The sequence below is a fragment of the Myotis myotis genome, unplaced genomic scaffold, assembly GCF_014108235.1.
Source record: "Myotis myotis isolate mMyoMyo1 unplaced genomic scaffold, mMyoMyo1.p scaffold_m19_p_12, whole genome shotgun sequence".
Taxonomy (NCBI): Eukaryota; Metazoa; Chordata; class Mammalia; order Chiroptera; family Vespertilionidae; genus Myotis; species Myotis myotis.
In genome coordinates, this window is record NW_023416316.1 from 26,597,380 (window position 1) to 26,618,087 (window position 20,708).

General features: G+C 43.8%; 1 protein-coding gene across 2 annotated transcripts in view; it reads right to left on the reverse strand.

Annotated features, from left to right (window-relative positions):
• Nucleotides 1-14,402, reverse strand: part of ZCCHC7 (zinc finger CCHC-type containing 7) — a 200,042-nt gene extending 185,640 nt beyond the window's left edge. The window contains exons 1-2 of one of the 2 annotated variants that reach the window (XM_036330364.1): nt 14,258-14,316; nt 6,421-7,045 (exon numbers count right to left, since the gene is read on the reverse strand). In XM_036330364.1, coding sequence (XP_036186257.1) covers nt 6,421-7,030 — 610 coding nt within the window. In that variant the 5' untranslated portion in view covers nt 7,031-7,045; nt 14,258-14,316. Of the gene's footprint in view, nt 1-6,420; nt 7,046-14,257 lie in introns of both variants that reach the window. The other variant, XM_036330362.1, reaches the window with a different exon arrangement.
• Between the last annotated feature and the right edge of the window lie 6,306 nt (nt 14,403-20,708).

Genomic DNA, 20,708 nt, shown 5'->3' on the forward strand with positions numbered 1-20,708 from the left:
CTTCTATAAATTACTTAGCTTCTTATTATACTTTGTCTCTTCAGTTAAACACAAACCACTTAAGGCAGTGGTTCTCAACCTTCTGGCCCTTTAAATACAGTTCCTCATGTTGTGATCCAACCACAAAATTATTTTCGTTGCTACTTCATAACTGTAATGTTGCTACTGTTATGAATCGTAAATATCTGATATGCAGGATGGTCTTAGGTGACCCCTGTGAAAGGGTCATTCGACTGCCAAAGGGGTTGTGACCCACAGATTGAGAACCGCTGACTTAAGGCTAAAACTATGGATTTTTTACCACTGTAAGTCCCCTCTATATAATAGTCTACATAGAGTATATGCTCAATAAATGTTTGTTCATTTAGCAATTATTGAAAAACAAAGTAATATAAATCAAGGAATATATATATTATATATTACATAAAATATATATCTCATCCTATATAATAAAAGCCTAATATGCTAAGTGTTCAGTCATCCGGTTATCCATTGAACCAATCAAATCGTAATATGCTAGTGATATGCTAAGGCCGCTCAACCACTCACTATGATGTGCACTGACCACTAGGGGACAGATACTCAATGTAAGAGTCAGTGCACTCCCACAAGGGGAGCACCGCTTAGCCAGAAGCCAGGCTCATGGCTGGCAAGCACAGAGGCAGTGGCAAGAACCTCTCCCACCTCTGCGGCAGCACTAAGGATGCCTGACTTCCATGGGAAGCAGGCCTAAGGTGGCAGTCAGACATCCCCCAAGAGCTCCCAGACTATGAGAAGGCACAGGCTGGGCTGAGGACCCCCATCTAGTGCACAAATTTCATGCACCAGGCCTCTAGTCCTATTACTAAAAGCCTATGTGGTTGTGACGCCCTCATGCTGTAACAAGTGATCACCAGGAGGTTGTGTGCACAGCAGGTGCACCCGGGTAGGCGGGGCTTGATGCTGTGTGCACGGTGCGAAGGCGGGTCCCGTGGCTCTGGCCTACCTCTCTGGGGCATCCATCGAGGAGCACAGATGGGTGGGCAGGGCCTATCTCTTTGGGGCGATGCAATCGATCGTGGGGCTCCTGCACTGTGAGAGGGCACAGGCCAGCCTGGGGGAGGACACCTCCTCCCCCCACCCCCCCGCTCCAGTGCACGAATTTCATGCACTGGGCCTCTAGTATAAATATATAAAAAGGAGACTTCTGAGTATGGAAAAGACCTGCCATCAAGGAGTTTATAATCTCTTCTCTTATATCCTATTGATATTTTAAATATGTCACAGTTTGGGGGTAGGGGTTGAGGGAAGGGAAAGGAGAACACAAATTAGCTGTTGTTGCTGTTTAACAATCATCATTTCAAAAGTATGCCAGAATTTCCACAAAATTCCACCAACATGAAAAAATCTTTTCTCTAGAGACTATTATATACACTGAATCAGACCTATCCCCAGATCTATTTATGAATGAGATAATAATGACTAGAGAATAACAACACACTCAAATAGGTATCAGCACTGAATATACTGCTTATTAACTGGAAAGAAATAGGATTATGGTATTAGCAGATCAAGGAAATAAAATAGGAATATATATTTGAATATCTGTAAGAGTTCATAAGAGTCAAGCAAGTTAATTTGCAGGCTGCAGAATTTGCTTCAATTTGGCTGAAACAAAAACCAAAAAAAAACAAATCCTAGCCTGGCCAGCATGGCTCAGTGGTTGAACATCAACCTATGAATCAGAAGGTCAAGAATTCGGCAATGTAGCAGGATACAAAATTAATGCTAAGAAATCCATGGCATTTCTTTACACCAATAGTGAACTTACAGAAAGTGAAACTACAGAAGCAATCCCATTTACCATTGCACCAAAAAAATTAAAATACCTAGGAATAAACTTAACTAAGGAGGTAAAAGACTTATATGCTGAAAACTACAGGACACTGAAAAAAGAGATAGAGGAAGACATAAACAGATGGAAGAATATACCGTGTTCATGGATTGGTAGAATCAACATCATCAAAATGTCCATACTACCCAAAGCAATTTATAGATTCAATGCAATCCCCATTAAATTACCAACAGCATATTTCACAGATCTAGAACGAACGTTCCAAAAATTCATCTGGAATAAAAAAAGACCCCGAATAGCTGCAACAATCCTCAGAAAGAACAAAGTAGGTGGGATCTCAATACCAGATATCAAACTGTATTACAAAGCCACTGTTCTTAAAACAGCTTGGTACTGGCACAAGAACAGACATATAGATCAATGGAATAGAATAGAGACCCCAGAAATCAACCCAAACCACTATGCCCAATTAATATTCGACAAAGGAGGCAAGAACATACAATGGAGTCAAGACAGGCTTTTCAATAAATGGTGTTGGGAAAATTGGACAGATACATGCAAAAGGATGAAACTAGATCACCAACTCACACCATACACAAAAATAAACTCAAAATGGATAAAAGACTTAAACGTAAGACGGGAAACCATAAAAATACTAGAGGAATCCACAGGCAGCGAAATCGCAAACATATGCCGAAGAAATTTCTTCTCTGATAATGCTCCTAGGGCAATGGAAACTAAAGAGAAAATAAACAAATGGGACTACATCAAAATAAAAAGCTTTTGCACAGCAAAGGAAACCATCAACAAAACAACAAGAAGACCCACTACATGGGAGAACATATTTGCCAATGATACCACCGATAAGGGTTTAATTTCCAACATTTACAGGGATCTCATGAAACTTAACAAAAGGAAGATAAACAATCCAATAAAAAAATGGGCAACGGACCTAGATAGACACTTTTCGAAAGAGGACATACAGAAGGCCGAAAGACATATGAAAACCTGCTCAAAGTCACTAATTATACGAGAGATGCAAATCAAAACGACAATGCGTTATCATCTCACACCTGTCAGAATGGCTATCATCAACAAATCAACAAACAACAAGTGTTGGAGAGGATGTGGAGAAAAAGGAACCCTTCTGCACTGCTGGTGGGAATGCAGACTGGTGCAGCCACTGTGGAGAACAGTATGGAGCTACCTCAGAAGACTAAAAATGGAACTCCCATTTGACCCAGTGATCCCACTACTAGGAATATATCCCAAGAAACCAGAAACGCCAATCAGAAAGGATATATGCACCCCTATGTTCATAGCAGCACAATTCACCATAGCTAAGATTTGGAAACAGCCTAAGTGCCCATCAGCAGATGAGTGGATTAGAAAACTGTGGTACATATACACAATGGAATACTATGCTGCGGTAAAAAAAAAGGAACTCTTGCCTTTTGCAACAGCATGGATGGAACTGGAGAGCATTATGCTAAGTGAAATAAGCCAGTCAGAGAAAGATAAATACCACATGATCTCACTCATTTGTGGATTATAGAGAACAACATAGACTGATGAAAAGGGACAGACTCAAAGACTGAGAAACAGCAATCAGGCTATCAATCCCCAGAAGGAAAGTAGGGGAGGGCGGGGGTAAGGGGAAGAGATCAACCGAAGGACTTGTATACATGTATATAAGCCATACCAATGGACATGGACAACAGGGGGATGGGAGCATGAGTGTGTGTGGGGGGGAGGTTGGGGGTTAATGGGGGGGATGAGGACACATTTGTAATACCTTAACTAATAATAAAAAAAAAAAAAAAAAAAAAAAAGAAGGTCAAGGTTTGATTCCTCATCAGGGCATATGCCAGGGTTGCGGGCTCAATCCCCAATGTGGGGTGTGCAGGAGGCAGCCAATCAATGATTCTCTCTCATCACTGATGTCTCTCTCTCCCTCTCTCTCTCTCTGGTCAATAAAAATATATTTTTAAAAATTCCTAGGAGCAAAGAGTAGGGATAAATGTCAATATGGATAATAGAAGCATACACTGAATGTCTGGAATCAAGAATTACTTAGGTCTTCTATCAAACACTTTTACTAATACACACACTAAACTTTAAAGGAATACATACCTATAAGAATGAATCAGTTTCTTTAAAAATTATAAATGAATGGCAACATATAAGAAAATTTTATGCAAAAAAGCTATTCTAGAAAAACATAAGCCAACATAAGCAACAACTATATGAAACAAAATGGGTGGGGGGCGCCTAGAAAATAGCAAAGATCCTACCAAATATTAGTAGAAATGTGTAAATCATATAGAAATGTACAACACGACAAGTCATCATAAAAAACCATGCCGTTAAGTGGAATTCTTGTACTGATAAAACTGTATATGGTGCAGCCATTGTGAAAAATAGGTAATTCCTCAAAAAGTGAAATATAAAAATACCAGTAATTCCATTCCTAGGTATGTAATCAAAAGAATATCAAAAACAGGTATTCAAATAAATACCTAAATATGAATGAATGTTCACAACAGCACTGTTCACAACAGCCAAAAGGTGGAAATAACCCATATGTCAATCAACAAATGAATGGATACACAAAATGTGATATATTCGCAGAATGGAATATTATTCAGCCTTAAAAAGAATGAAGAACCGGTATGTTCTACAACATGCACAAATCTCCAAAACATTATGCTAAGTGAAAGCCAGACACAAAAGGTCACATATTGTATGCTTCTATTTAGATGAAATATCCAGAATAGGTAAATGCATAGAGACAGAAACAAATTAGTGGTTGCAGGGTCTGAGGAGGCAGGGATGAAAGTGACTTCAATGGATACAGTGTTTCCTTTGGATGTGGTGAAAATGTTTTGGAACTACATAGATGTAACGGTTCTACATTTCCAATGAACTGAAAACCACCAAATTAAGCACTTTAAAATGGTTAACTTTATGTTAATTTCATCTCAATAAAAATACAGATATCCCCAAAACAATGAAATTCTTCTCTACAAATATTTGATAATTTAGTGATTAATGATGTGTCTCTCCCCTTTTGAAACTAATTCAGACATATATACCTGAACCCATCTTCTACTTGGCCCTTCCCACTCTAATCTACCAAACAGGTATAATCGCTCCTTCAAAAGTTTTTTCCTTCTAAAAACATTATTAGATCTTCTTTATTCTGACAAAACTTTACTTGATTTTGCTCTATGTTTTATTTCTTTTCTACGTACTATTTCTATGTACTATTCTATTTCTTTTCCTCCTTTTGCTGTCAAATTCTCAGAGTTGGCCTATTACAGCCTGAAGCAGCCACCTGTTTTTATAAATAAAATTTTGTTGAAATAACCATCCCAGGTCTGGTCAGTGTGGTTCAGTTGGTTAGAGCATCCTCCCATACACCAGAAGGTGGCAGGTTCAATTCCTGATCAGGGCACATACCCAGGATGCAGGTTCAATCCCCAGTCGGCACATGCGGGAAGCAACCAATCGATGTTTCTCTCTCACATCATTTCTCCCTCTTTCTCTCCACACCTCTCTCTCTCTTAAAAAAAAAAAAAATCATTTAAATAAAAAAGAAAGAAAGAACCATCCCATTTCTTAGGTATTGTGCCCACAATAAGGGCAAAGTTAAGTAGTTAGGAGATCCTGTGGCCTGGAAACCTAAAATACTATTTCTTATCTGGCTCCTTATAATAAAGTTTGTCAATCTCTGGAGCTCCAGAGCATGATCTCCACTCAGTATCAACACTCCTCGAGGGCAAGTGGGTACCATGAAAGGTTTGGGAGCAGCAGTAAAATACTCTGAGTAAAAGGGCATTTCAGGACCTTTATAGTGTGCAGGGAAGATATATTTTAAAAAAAAAAAAAAGGATCATTTAGGAAACTATTGCTAGGCATTGGGTATAAAAGATAAGACATGAAAGGCACTTTTTAAAAGGATAAGTATCAATACTAGATGACTACTTGTGACAGAAGAGACAAAGCTAACACCGAAGTTTCAATCCTGTGATGTGGTTCTCAGAATTTGCATTCTCTCCTACAGTCTACTGCACATTTTTAGCTTTTCAGTTTCCTACTTTACTTATTGTGGAGCTCCTGCAATCTTAATAAATTCCATATCCTATGTGTACCAAGCATTCCCAATGCTTGCTACCTGAATAACTCCTAGGTAAGCAAATCACTTAAGAAGAAGCAGACCCAACAGAGTTGGCTGAATGAGAGCATGGGACCAATGTCAGAGGTAGATGGAGTACTCACCTGTGGTACCAAGCAGAGAGAGAGGGAAACTAAGATTTCAGGTCCAGAACTGGCTCTAGCCAAACAGGAAGAAGCAGCTATGAAATTGCTTCCAGCAGAAGCAGAGTTTCTTTGATATTTTGACATACTCTTTCTGATGTTCAGACAGACCACCATTAGAGTAGCCTTTGGTAAGAGAGTCTCACAAGAAACAAGGCAAAAAACACGACCAAAAGGTGAGGAATTAAATGGAGCAGACCCTTTTTGTCTAGGAAAAGTCTTCTAAAGATGATACTACTTTTCAAAATGGCCAACATGATACTAACCTTCATTAACAGAGTTATCACATCCCACAAGATTGAGAAGGATATCATCATCTTTCTCCTCAACTCCACATCCCAGCAGCATCCAGCTTTCCACGTTGTCACTGTCTGAAATGGTGCTCTCTTCCTCTTCACTTGAACTGACTTCTATAATCATAACCTCTCGGACCATACCTGATTTCTCTTCAGGTTTAGGCTTCTTAATATCCTTCTTGCATTTCTTACCATCCAACTCATGAGAATGAAGAGAAGCAGGAGAAACTCTGGTCTTTTCTTTTGCTTGGGCTCTAAAATTCTTTCTTTTACATCTATAAATACTATCTTCATCAGACAAAGTGATGACTTCTGACCCATCTGATAGCTGGATGACCTCACTATCTGAAAGGATAATTAAGTTCTTTTGATTTTGCTTACTACTAGATGATTCAGAATCCCCAGAGTTCTCTTCTTCATGTTCTTCCTCCCTGGTGATATTATCAAGATCTTGAGCATAATGTACTTGGCTGTAGAGCTGAAATTCCACCTCACTATCGAGACTCAGTTCACTAGATGACTCTTCACGATAAAGGTCATCTTCATAAGCTTCTCTAGTCTCATAACCACCAAACATCATGAAAGTCTGTAACAGCTGTAAAAGAGAAAGTCATACAAAGAACGTATTTTTAAAACTCAAGGCCATGCCTGTTTAGTGCTAACTTCTATACAAAGGCTATCATTTTTCTCAATAACATATTAAAATACCTTTTTTTCACCCTGGCCAGGTGGCCTGGGTTGCTTAGAGCATTGGCCCATACACCAAAGGTTATGGGTTCAAGCCCCAGTCAGGATGCCTATGGGTGGCAAATGATTGATGTTTTTCTCTCACATCAATGTTTCTCTCTCGTCACCCCTCACCCCTTCCTCTCTCTCTCTAAAAATCAATAAAAACATACCCTTGGGTAAGGATTTTTTTTTAAAATACCTTTTTGTCTTAGAACAGCTTATTTTCAAGGATTTCTAAATCCAATTATGACCTACTCTAATAATGCCCACCCTCCCAAATGAAAATTACTACCAACAAATTGAGTTATAGTTATTAAAGAAAATGACATATTTTGCAGGTATGTTGGAAAGGAAAAAGAAGGCTGTGATCTATTGCCTCAGACACCTAATACTTTTTCTCCAAAATCACAAATATAGTTATGTAATTCTCACTATTCCATCCATTCTACCTCTTCTCCTTGGTTCTGGATCTCATCTTTTCTGGTATACATTCTCATATAGGAATATTACTTCAGCTATGACTAACATCTATAATGGGTAACAAATTTATTTACTGTTTTTGTGTAGATTTTTATTCTCAATTTAAAAAAATAACCTCATGGCTTTCTAATCCTTAACCAAATATATATATATATATATATATATATATATATCCTATCTAATAAAAGAGAAACATGGTAATTGGCGTACGACCGCTACCCTTCCCATTGGCTAATCAGGGCAATATGCAAATTAACTGCCAGCCAAGACGGTGGCCGGCAGCCAGGCAGCTTGAAACTAACATGAGGCTTGCTTGCTTCAGTGACGGAGGAATCCAACGTTCCCCGCCTGCCGCTGCAGGCCTCTGAGCTGCAACTCTAAGCAACTATGTAACAAATATAGAAGCTAAACAAAACCCCAGAAACCTGCTTTAGTCCGCCAGGCTTCAGCCAGCAGGATCGCAACATTGTAAGCAAAGGCCAGAAACCTACTTTCAGCAGCGGAGGCCTAAGAGCTGGAGCCAAGCCTCAAAGCTAAAGCTGGCCCAGAATAAAAAAGAAAAAAAAGAAAAAAAGGAGCGGTTGGTAGCTTCAGTCACCCCCAGCCTGAAAACAGCCATCATCCCCTCACCCAGGCTGGCCAGGCACCCCAGTGGGGACCCCCACCCTGATCCAGGACACCCTTCAGGGCAAACCAGCCGGCCCCCACACATGCGCCAGGCCTCTATCCTATATAGTAAAAGGGTAATATGCCTCCCGGCACCGGGATCAGCGTGGCAGGGGGCAGCGCCCAAACCCCCTGATCGCCCTGCGGCTCTGTGTGTGACAGGGTGCGGTGCCCCAACCCCCCTCCCCACGGGCCCTGCTCTGTGTGTGATGGGGTAGAGCCATAACCTCCCCATCGGCCCTGCCCTGAGTGTGACAGTGGCGGCGCCCCAACCCCCTCATGGGCCCTGCTCTGTGCGTGACAGGGTACGGAGCTCCAACCCCCCTGATGGGCCCTGTTCTGTGAGTGACAGGGGGCAGTGCCCCAACCCCCTGATTGGCCCTGCACTGTGCATGACAGGGGGTGGCGCCGCAACCTCCCCATCGACCCTGCCTTGAGTGTGACAGGGGACGGTGCCCCAACCCCCCAACTGGCCCTACCCTGAGCATGACTGAGGGTGGCATCACAACCTCCTGATCGCCCTGCTCTGTGCATGACAGGGGGCAGCGCCCCAACTCCCCAATCGGCCCTGCTCTGAGCCCGACCAGGGGCTGCACCTAGGGATTGGGCCTGCCCTCTGCCACCCGGGAGCAGGCCTAAGCCAGCAGGTCGTTATCTCCCGAGGGGTCCCAGACTGCGAGAGGGCACAGGCCGGGCTGAGGGACCCCCCTCCCCCCTGAGTGCACAAATTTTTGTGCACCGGGCCTCGTGTGTGTGTGTGTGTGTGTGTGTGTGTGTGTATATATATATATATATATATATATATATATATTCCCCATCATATCATCATATATATATGTGTGTGTGTGTGTGTGTGTGTGTGTGTGTGTGTATCTGATAAACCTGGTTTACTTCTGTGCCAGCTAAAAGATAGGTATAAAACATAAACTTATACCTGAAACTGAGGACCTGAAACTGAGGCAAAACTCAGCTTTGGAAGAACTTTACTTTCCGACTGTGAGCATATTAAAATCCTGTCATCCTTCAACTCTGCTTAAGCATCACTTCTCAGGGAAGCTTTCCTTGACCCACCAGATTAAATTGTCTCTTTCATAGGCTTCCATAGCACTTTCAAAACACCAAATTTCTAATTACTAATTTAAAGTAAATCTCCCACAAGCACTAATCACATACCCCAGGAGGGCAGGAACTATATGCATTTGGTTAACAATGGATCCCCAAAACCCAGCAGAGTAACTGCTATTTTAGCAGGATCTCTATAAATGTCTGTTAAATTAATAAAGAATAAATCATCAGGCATTTGTTCTTCAGCCATGATGTCTAATATGTACCTAAAATAAGAAAATGATGGGATTTTCATAGTTGTCTCCAACTATTCCAACTATTCTCATGTCATCAACCAAAAATCTATACAGTAGATGTTTCAATTAGGTACTGATGGAATATTGATCAAAATGAGAGCTCTGGAAAAATAACTCATGTTTTTTAAAAAATCAGGGACAGACTAGAGAATAACAATGACAATTTATTCTTTCTACTCCCCTTTTATCTATACAGACATGATTTAGAAAGACCAGTCATTTTATTAGTTTACCAATTCTCTGCCCAAAATGTCAGGATGTTCTGATGGTAGATTTGGTGATAAAACCAGCTGACTCCAAGAATCCTATATAATAAAAGCCTAATATGCTAAGTGTGTCTAATCATCTGGTCAACTGTTCAACCAATCAAAGCATAATATGCTAAGGATATGCTAAGGCTGCTCAACAGCTTGCTATGATGTGCACTGGCCACCAGGAGGCAGATAGTTGACTGGTCGACCAGTCGCTATGATGTGCACTGACCACCAGATGCTCCAACCCACAGGTTAGCTTGCTGCTGGGGTCTGGCCAATCGGGACTGAGTGAGATGGGCCAGACACACCCTCGAGCCCTCCTGTGGTCTCTCCCACCCTGGCCAACCTCCCACGGTCTCTGCCTGGCCTGACTGTGCACTGGTGGGGTCCCTCGGCCTGACCTGCACCCTCTCGCAATCCAGGAGAGTCAGTTTCAGCCCCAGCCTGCGGGCCACTCCCCTCAGGAGGGTGCCAGACACAGGGCTCATGGCTGGTGAGCGCTGCTGTGGCAGCATGAAACCTCTCCTGATCAGGACTGCTTGGACGAGAGCCTGCCGCAGGTACAGTGGGGCCAGGATGAGCAGGAGAGGCAGGTAGGAGCTGCAGGCAGCAATGGACTGTGGGTTTTGGCCCTATCCCCGAAGGCCACCCAGAGAGGCCCCACCCATGTACAAATTCGTGCACCAGGCCTCTAGTCAAATAAATAAAAGCCAATGAAGAAATTAATGAAAATTTTTTACAGAAAAAAAGAAACCAATTTTTGTTGTATATCCTAAACTTAGCCAATGTTGTATGTCAATTATACCTCAATAAAGCTAGATTTTTAAAAAGATGATTAAGTTCTGAGTTAACAATACTGTATTGTATACTTGAAATCTGCTAAGAGAACAGATCTTAAATGTTCTTACTAAAAAAAATAAAAGGAAATATGTGAGGTGATTGATGTGTTAACTAATATCAATGTGGTAATTATATATATGTGTATCAAATCATGTTGAACACCTTAAACTTACACAATGTTATTTGTCAGTTATATCAATAAAGATAGGAGAAAAGAAACAAACTTTCCAATGCCTTTTTCCTTCTAAAAGGTACATTTTTTTACCTGTTCCCTTCTTGCACTGTCCTTCAGGTGGCTATGCAGTTATAGTCATACAAGTTGAATGTGGCTGTCTGAATAATAATGCTCATAGCATTTATCAGTTTATATTGAAATGTTAGCCTCAGAGGAATTCAAATAAAAGATGAATCCTTTCCTTTTCATTTAATAGGTAAATTAATTCTAAAAGAAGTCAAAGGAATTATGCTTCCCTCAAAATCCTCACTGGATCCATCCTGAGGATCCAGTGTGGACTTAAGATAAAACATAATTCCAGTTCAGCACAGAAAAAAATTAAAGAGCTAAATTACAGAGTTACAAATTTGTACTACTCTTGGAGCCATCCCAAAGGAAAGGGATTAAGAATAGAGCCATAGGCACACCTGTGAATGTATGCCAAAAATAAACTAAAGAAATATAATAAAAACTGACTTCCTTGAGTCTAAGGGTTTATCTCCTTCCCTGAAATGTAGAAAAATGAATTTAACCATTTAGCCCCTACGGCCTTTAAGAGGATTTTCTATCTTCTGTACTTGAAAACTGTGCTCAGCGTAACTTGCTCTTCTATTTATGTAGTTTACATATGCCAGGGTTAAGGTTTGCCTGAGGCTGTTTTGGTTTATTTTACTACTTTAATTACATTCAAATGCATTTAATTTACTTTTTTTAAAAAGTGTATACTTAGAGAATTAATATAAAATCTTGATTTAGGCTTTCTTGGCTTTTTTATCAAGGTACACAATTCTCAAGCATACTTAACTAGATAACATAAGGTCCCTATAAGAATCACAAAATTTTAAGTCTGATAACCTTTCAGATAATCTCACTCAACATCTTCAGTTTACATTGAAGATGTAAAATGAAGTCCAAAGAGATAAAGAGGCCTACCCAGGGTTTTGTACCTAGTTGAAGAATATAACCAGGGCCAATTCACATTCCCCTAACTTACAGCCAAGTGTTCACTAAGGTGTTGTTGTTTTTTTAATTTTAAAATAATTCCAAATAAACGTTCTTTAAAGCCTTTCTTCAAAGCTATATTTGAATTGGTTCTAACACTTAAATTTATTTCACGAATATCCATTTTAGCTCCCAGTGGAGTAGAAAAACCATGAAAGGCAAAGCATACATTTGAGTTTGTCAGTTTAGCACCCAGGAGCCTCCCAACTTGGTACTCAAAGATCATAGACATCCACCCCATGAGCAAAAAAGATTTAGGTTACGTTAAGAAACTTAAATATTAGTTTGGGGGTGAAACTTACCTAAACAATTAAAATGGCTTAAAACAGCCGCAGAGAATAACTGCACAGGCTCTCAACATTCAAAAGTGGGAGCAGTAACCCTTCACTGAATTTTCAAACTAGACAACGGAAGGCTTATTTAAGCTTTTGGGTTTTACTACACAGTCTTTAAAGCCAATGCTTCGGCTCTAACAGTCCACCTTCCGATCATGCCGGGCCTCTTGCTCTTCCTTTCAAAGAACTTTGAGCCTAGGAGTTTCTTCTTGGTAACAGAGGTACCCATTCTCACGGAGATGTAAATTGGCATCTTGATTTTAAACTCAGTTTTCAATGGAAAGTGACTAATAGAATTTATTTTCAACCTAAAACCTGAATTACTTTTAAGTGAGCTATCCTGACGGTGAGATATTAAAAACTGTTGACTCTAGTGTTAAAGTCTGTCCATTCCTCAAATGTGACTTTCACTTGGGAGCAAATCTGACTGGAGTAGAGAACCCAGAGAACTGTGTGAAACAACAGTCACACAACAAGAGGGAGAATACGAGATGTTTACTGGGAGACAATTATGCTAAATTTATTCGGAAAAGTCCAGCTGTTCTTGGGATGCATGAAGTCCCCTTAGGATCATTAATCCAACATCAAAGCACTTCCTTCACCTCTCCCCCATCTCTTTCCTTCCGCTAGGCAGTACCTTATCTTTGTAACTATCTTAATCCCCACTTCCACGTCCACAACTCGTTCCCCACCCTCAGACTCTCTGGAAAACAGCAATACGGAACGTCCCAAAAGCATAATACTGTCGAAGTATACACAAAGCCCCCTTAAAAGTCTGGATGTGATAGCCTAAGTGTTCAAAATCAAGTTTTGGAAAAGTCCTGAAAGAGTGTGAGGGAAGCTTGTTTATTCTTCGAGCCTGAAAGATCTCCTAATTCAACCCTGAAATACGGGTGAATCCAGCCTGAAGATGAGATTCGCGGTCACCGCCTCCCCCTGCAGCCTGCCTCCCCCTGCAGCCTGCCTCCCCCTGCAGCCTGCCTCCCCCTGCAGCCTGCCTCCCCCTGCAGCCAGCCTCCCCCTGCAGCCTGCCTTCCCCTGCAGCCAGCCTCCCCCTGCAGCCTGCCTCCCCCTGCAGCCAGCCTCCCCCTGCAGCCTGCCTCCCCCTGCAGCCTGCCTCCCCCTGCAGCCAGCCTCCCCCTCCGGCCTGCCTCCCCCTGCAGCCTGGCTACACCTCCAGCCTGCCTCCCCCTCCGGCCTGGCTACACCTCCAGCCTGCCTCCCCCTCCGGCCTGGGTACCCCTCCGGCCTGGCTACACCTCCGGCCTGGCTACCCCTCCAGTCTGGCTCCCCCTCCGGCCTGCCTCCCCCTCCGGCCTGCCGGCTCCAGGCAGCTTCCCCACCGCCCCGGCAGCTCTTCAAGGTGAACTAACTGCGGGTTCACGACATGTGAGGGGTAAAGGGGATCTTGGCGAACACAGCCCACATCTCCCCGTTTTACAGGAGCGAAGGGGCACATCTCCCGAAATGTTCCTGGCCCTGCAGCTGCTGCTTCTGACCAGAGGCTGGACTTGGCCGAGGACTGCTCGGTCCTCCCCGGCCCGGCCCCTCACGGTGCGGCGGGACCTCCGCGTTCAAGTGACCCATCAGCTTCCCCAACAGACAGGAACGATCCTGGGGTCGTGGGGGTAAAGCAGAGAGAACCGCCACCCCCACCGAGGCCATGGCGCCCAGCCCTGTTCGAACCACGACCTCGGGCTGTGGCCGGGCAGGGAAGAGCGGACACCTCAGCTGGGCAGCCGAGCCGCGCAGGGCACAGCCGCACGGAGGGATCGCCAGCCGCGCGCCCCGCCACGAACGAGGGACAGACGGGGAACGCGGAGGCCGGCGAGGCGACACGCGCCAGTTCCAAAGCCCGGCGGGCGAGGCGGAGGGCGAGCGGGGGTCCCCCGGCCACGGGCCGCGAGGGGTCTGCCACACACATACTCACTGCCGCGGCTGCGACCAGGAAGCACCAACCAGGAACCAAGACGCGTAGAGGGACGGGGAGGGGCGAGTACAAATGAGGTAAGAAAACCGCTTCCGCGCGGACTCGGGAGGAGGGCAGGCACTTCCGGGGAAAACACAGCTCCCGGGAGTCCTCTTCCGTCCCGGCTCATTCTGCGGGACCTCTGTACGCATGCGTAACATCGATTAACCCTTTCCTTCCCCGCTCATAATCTTTTGGTTTGTCTTCCTTGCTTTTCCCCTTTCCCTTCACTGCTTCTTTCAAAGATACCTAGGCTGCATCTACAATAGGGGACACTTTATTTGCATGACTTGCGCGTTAGAAATCCTACTTCCCTGGTAAAACCAGGGCGGGAGCTCGCACCCTTTCTTATGCGCCCGCGAGAAAAACTACATCTCCCATGATGACCCTGGGCCGGCTTCAGGACAGGCTCCGCCTCCTTCTCTCTGGATCGCTTGCGTCATCCTCCCTACTCCCAGTGCCACGTGGTGCGGGTTCCCAACCGTGACCGAGATGGGGACAAGGGACCCAGTGTGGAGTGTCGGGTGGCTTGGTCGTCTGATCCAGGGACCCTAAGGGAGAGAGAAGCCTCTTCGAGAGCGCCTAGCTTCTAACTTCTCCTGTGTGCCCGGTGAACCTAGGCAGGTACCTTCCGCCTCTAGTTTGAAGTTGAACCTAGTTGGTACTGGGGCGTTTCCGGCTGTTTTTACAGGCAACAGATGAACTCTCTGTAAGCCTTGAAGAGCTGTACTCCTGCAGAAGGTTGAAGTGAATCCTGGTCCTTTAGAAGCCTCCAGAGGCTATGCGATTGTGTTGGAAGCCTCTGGCGTTGGTTCCTTTTCTCACACTTTATTTTAATTCTTAGTAATAATAAACCCACCTGTCCAACTTTACAAATAGTGAAGCACCTTTACTGGTATCAGTTCGCTGGCTCTTGGCAACAATCCTGAAAGACAAGTTTGACATTGGTTCTTTTGGCCAACATTTCTTGAACCTCAGTTGAGAGGGACACAGCACTAGCAACTGCGGATGTAAAGTTTGTGATCTCATAGAGCTAAGAGTCTAGTTGGGAACACAAAATGCAAATAATTTAATTATAAATCTCAGCGTTTGGCTGGGAAAATTAGAAATTTTTTTTAATATATTTTTTATTGATTAAGATATTACATATGTGTCCTTGTCCCCACGTTACCCTCTACCCCCCCCATGCCCTCACCCCCCCCCCCCCCGCCACCCCGCCCCCCCCCCCCTTGTCCGTGTCCATTGGTTAGGCCTATATGCTTGCATGTAAGTCCTTTGGTTGATCTTTCCCCCTTACCCCCACCCTCCCCTACCTTCCCTCCAAGGCCCGACAGTCCAATCAATGCCTCTCCGTCTCTGGATCAGTCCTTGTTCATCAGTTTCTGTTCATTATATTCCACAAATGAGTGAGATCCTGTGGTATTTATCCGCTCTCCAGTTCCATCCATGCTGTGGCAAATGGTACGAGTTCCTTTTTCTTCTTCCTCTTCTTAAAGAATACCTTTCAGCATTTCATATAATGCTGGTTTGGTGGTGATGAACTCCTTTAGCTTTTTCTTATCCGTGAAGCTCTTTATCTGACCTTCTATTCTGAATGATAGCTTTGCTGGATAAAGTAATCTTGGTTACAGGTTCTTGCTATTCATCACTTTGAATATTTCTTGCTACTCTCTTCTGGCCTGCATGGTTTCTGTTGAGAAATCAGCTGACAGTCATATGGGTACTCCCTTGTAGGTAACTGACTGTCTTTCTCTTGCTGCTTTTAAGATTCTCTCTTTGTCTTTTGCTCTTGGCATTTTTTTTTTTAAATATATTTTATTGATTTTTTACAGAGAGGAAGGGAGAGAGATAGAGAGTTAGAAACATCGATGAGAGAGAAACATCGATCAGCTGCCTCCCGCACATCTCCTACTGGGGATGTGCCTGCAACTAAGGTACATGCCCTTGACCGGAATCGAACCTGGGACCTTTCAGTCCGCAGGCCGATGCTCTATCCACTGAGCCAAACCGGTTTCGGCAGCTCTTGGCATTTTAATTATGATGTGTCTTGGTGTGGTCCTCTTTGGATTCCTTTTGTTTGGGGTTCTCTGCGCTTCCTGGACTTGTAAGTCTATTTCTTTCACCAGGTAGGGGAAGTTTTCTGTCATTATTTCTTCAAATAGGTTTTCAATATCTTGCCCTCTCTCTTCTTCTGGTACCCCTATAATTCTGATGTTGGTACGCTTGAAGTTGTCCCAGAGGCTCCTTACACTGTCTTCATATTTTTGGAATCTCTTTTCTTTTTTCTTTTTCGGTTGGGTATTTTTTGTTTCTTTGTATTTCAAATCTTTGACTTGATTCTTGGGATCCTCTTGTCTGCTGTTGGATCTCTGTAAATTATTCTTTATTTCAGTCAGTGTATGCTTAATTTCTAGTTGGTCCTTTTTCATGTCCTCCAGGGTCTCACTATACTTATTGAGGGACTCACTAAATTTGTCGGCAGTTTCCATAAAATTCTTGAAAAACCTTATAAACGTGGCCTTGAACTCTATATCCAGTCGTTTGCTTTCCTCCATTTCTGCCATTTGTGACCTGTTTCTTTGTCTCCGCATTTTGGCTGCTTCCCTGTGATGATAGAGTGTCTTTGTGTGCTAGGTGTCCTGTAGGGCCCAGTGTCTCAGCCTCCCCAGTTACCTGAGGTGGACACTCTTGGTGCACCCCCTTGTGGGCTTTGTGCACAGTCTTGTTGTAGTTATGCCTTGGTTGTTGTAGGATCACTGGGAGGAATTGACCTCCAGGCCAATTGGCAGTGAGAATCAGCTGTGTCTGCAGTGGGAGAACTTCTGTGCTGGAGACACCCTTCTGGGGCAAGACTTGCTTCAGTGGGGTTTTGGTGCTCACTGAGTCTGTACCCTGAGTGTGTCCCTTATGGATCTGAGGAGTTGTGATCTGGATGGTCCCCCTCTGACTACTGGGTACAGTGGCTCTTGGATCTAAGGAGGTGCTAATTTAGCCTCTGCCTGAGGTTACACAGCAGGAGCTACGAAGAGAACTGCAGATTCCCCTTCCTTTTTTGGAGTTTGGAGGTGTCCTGATGAGGCTCAGCTGTGAAGCAATGCAAGCCGATGTGGGGCCTTGGGCCTTCTCTTGGAAGTTCTGGGTCTGTCTGGCCCGGCTGCAGTTAGGTAATTATCAGGTTGCAAAGGGCCGGGGCATTCATATGCAAAAGCCTCTGCTGCAGCCTGGGTGGGGCGGGGTCTCAAGGAATCAAAGGGCAGAGCAAGCAGCTATGGCGGATCCTTAGTCCTGCCCTAAGGAGTCGCGCATCTGTGTCCCGGTAACGGCTGCAAGCACCTCTGAGGGAAAGCCGCCCTCAAGTTCGCCCGCTGCCACAGTCCAGTTTCTCCCCGTATGAGTACTGGGTCCCCAGAGACTTCCCGGAACCGGAGTTCAGAGCCCTCTGGAGCTTGTGACTCCCTCCGGATTCAAAAAGACAGCCGCGTCCTCAGGTGCCAGCCCCTTTCCGCACGCGCGAGCCCCCGTACCTCTGCACTTTACTTCTGCAGCTCCTCTGGCTCTCAGTGTGCTTTTCTTTCCTTCTAGTTGTAGAATTTACACTCACCCAGCCTTCCTGTAGTTCTGGATGATGTCCATTTTGTGTTCCTAGAAGATTTTTCAATGGTTGTGGGAGGCAGCAATTTCCCGGTGTTTATCTATGCCGCCATCTTCATGAGTCTGAAAATTAGAAATTTTAATTAAAATTATGGTAAGTGCTAGGAAGGAGGACGGTGCAATGAAAAGGTAAAATTGAAAGACCCATTTTGTAGAGGAGGAAACAACTAAAGGGATTACTAGATTGTTTAATAATGTGTGTTGTGTAGAATAAATGTTATCTTAATAAAATAACTTATTGAGCTTTTATCTAATGCCAGGTTGGTTTTTAAAAATTTCCATTTCACAAAAAGAAATCAATTCAGAGAAGTTACATTGTGCCCAAGACCAAAAGGATAGAAATACTCCAAATTACTGTGCCTAATCCTCATGCATTGAACCAAGTTTTACTATGTTCCTATGTTCAGAGTGCCTTAGTCACTGCCTTTAGGTTATTTCATAAAACCTAGAGTCCTTTGGATGGCATAAAGGGCAATTCATGAGCTGAATCTGCCTACCTGTTAACCACGATGCTAAATCCTGGGCAGTAGCCAGAACACACTATGCTCTCCCACATCTGTGCCTTTACATTGGGCACTCCCACTGCCTGTCAAGTCCTTCTCCCTGGCTCTGCCCACCCCCTGGGTCTTCAGGGAAACCAAACAGAATAGGTATTCCTTCTCCTTGACTCCCCTACACTTTGGATAAACCTCCATCAAAGCAGTTATATTGTATTTATCTTACTGTTTCAGATGGCAGAAACTTTGACATTTTATCTTTGTATTTTCTCCAGCTAACATAATGCATGGTAGACATTAAGCACTCAATAAAGTGTTAAAGGAATGAAGCCACTCTAACTCCAAGGAAACCAAAAACCAGATGTGGATCCACCAGCTATGACAGTGTGGAACCATGTCATAACCCCCAATAGCTGCAGTGTAATGCTCCATGACATTAAGGTGGGTATAAAGAGCTGTAGGGGCCCTAGCTGGTTTGGCTCAGTGGACAGAGCGTTGGCCTGCGGACTGAAGGGTCCCAGGTTCGATTCCGGGCAAGGGCATGTACCTTGGTTGCGGGCACATCCCCAGTGGGGGGTGTGCAGGAGGCAGCTGATTGATGTTTCTCTCTCATCGATGTTTCTAACTCTCTATATCTCCCTCCCTTCCTCTCTGTAAAAAATCAATAAAATATATTTAAAAAAAAAAAAAAAAAAAAAAAGAGCTGTAGGGGTCCCAAGGATAAAAAGATTTCTAAGGAAAGTAGTGTATACACACACACACACACACACACACACTGCCTTTACATGATGAGTTCTCATTTAGATGGCTTTTAGAAATAAGATCCAGTCTCCTATTGCAGTGATGAAGAACTGAAGCCCAGAAGGGAAGACTTGCCAAGAGTCACCTAACAGGCAGAACTGTGTCTGCGTTCCCCTTGGAGGTTGCCACAAACACAGTATTTCCTTTCCACCTCATGCTATCTCTGGTACACACTTGAGATCGGGGGTGACAGCATGCACAACTCTGCTGAAGCCTCTCTTACAGAGAATGTTCTAAAGAGCACATTTATTTGAGGAAGAAAGCACCTGCTTTCCCCAGGGCAGTGGTGATACTGTATTAACAGTAAGCAGATGAGTTGGGGGGAGGGGCCCCAACAAAGGGGCTTGCCTTGCTACAGAAAGCAGACAAGATGAGGGATGTACTGTAGCAGGATCTAGGCAAGTGGCACATAGTACTCACCCTTACCCTTCTATTGCAGAGGGAGGAGCTACCTCCTTTCTTTTATTCTAATTTATTAGTAGTTCCTAGAACTTCTGAGAACTAATCATTTGACCTCTTAAAAGTTGCTTTTTCATTACTGTTCATCCACTGAGAGGCTACTATGTAACAGGCCCTTGCCAGCCACTTGAGTTATATGGTCTCTCTCCCCTTCTCAAGTTGCCTCTGTAAGGGAGGTGTTAACCCATTTCACTAGTACAGAAATTGCAACTTGGTGAGGCCATGTGACTTGCTCTAAATCACACAGATTCAAACCCAAATGTTGTCTGAATCCAAAACTCATGCTCTTTTCTATGCCCAAAGTTGCCTTTCAAAACTAATCTCCTTGAGGGTGGAGACGATGAATGACCTGCTCCTATCTCTACATCTAGCACCTAGCCCAGTGATGGCGAACCTATGACACGGTGTCAGAGGTGACACGCGAACTCATTTTTTTGGTTGGTTTTTCTTTGTTAAATGGCATTTAAATATATAAAATAAATATCAAAAATATAAGTCTTTGTTTTTCTATGGTTGCAAATATCAAAAAATTTCTACATGTGACACGGCACCAGAGTTAAGTTAGGGTTTTTCAAAGTGCTGACACGCCAAGCTCAAAAGGTTCGCCATCACTGCCCTAGCCCAAGGCCAAGCACATAGTGAGCTCACAGAGAACGCTTGTGCAATGAGTGGATCCAGTATTAAATGTCCGTCAGATGAATGCTCCCTCCTCTGCTGTCCCACAGTGTGAACAGTGTTGTGGGACAGTAGAGGGGGGAGCAACTGGCTGTTTAAGGGAAGTGGAGAAACCCCCTTCTGTCAAGGAGGAGGCCAAGCAAGTACTGAGAAAGAAAAAGACAACAAGCCAGCATTCTAGCAGCAAAGAACACCAACAGGCAATTCACAGAAGAAACCCATAAGGCCATGAACTATGATAAAGAGGTGCTCAACATCGCTAATCATCAGAAAAATGCAAATGATCTCATGGAAATATAAATTGGAAAAGCCCTTTACAGGAGCT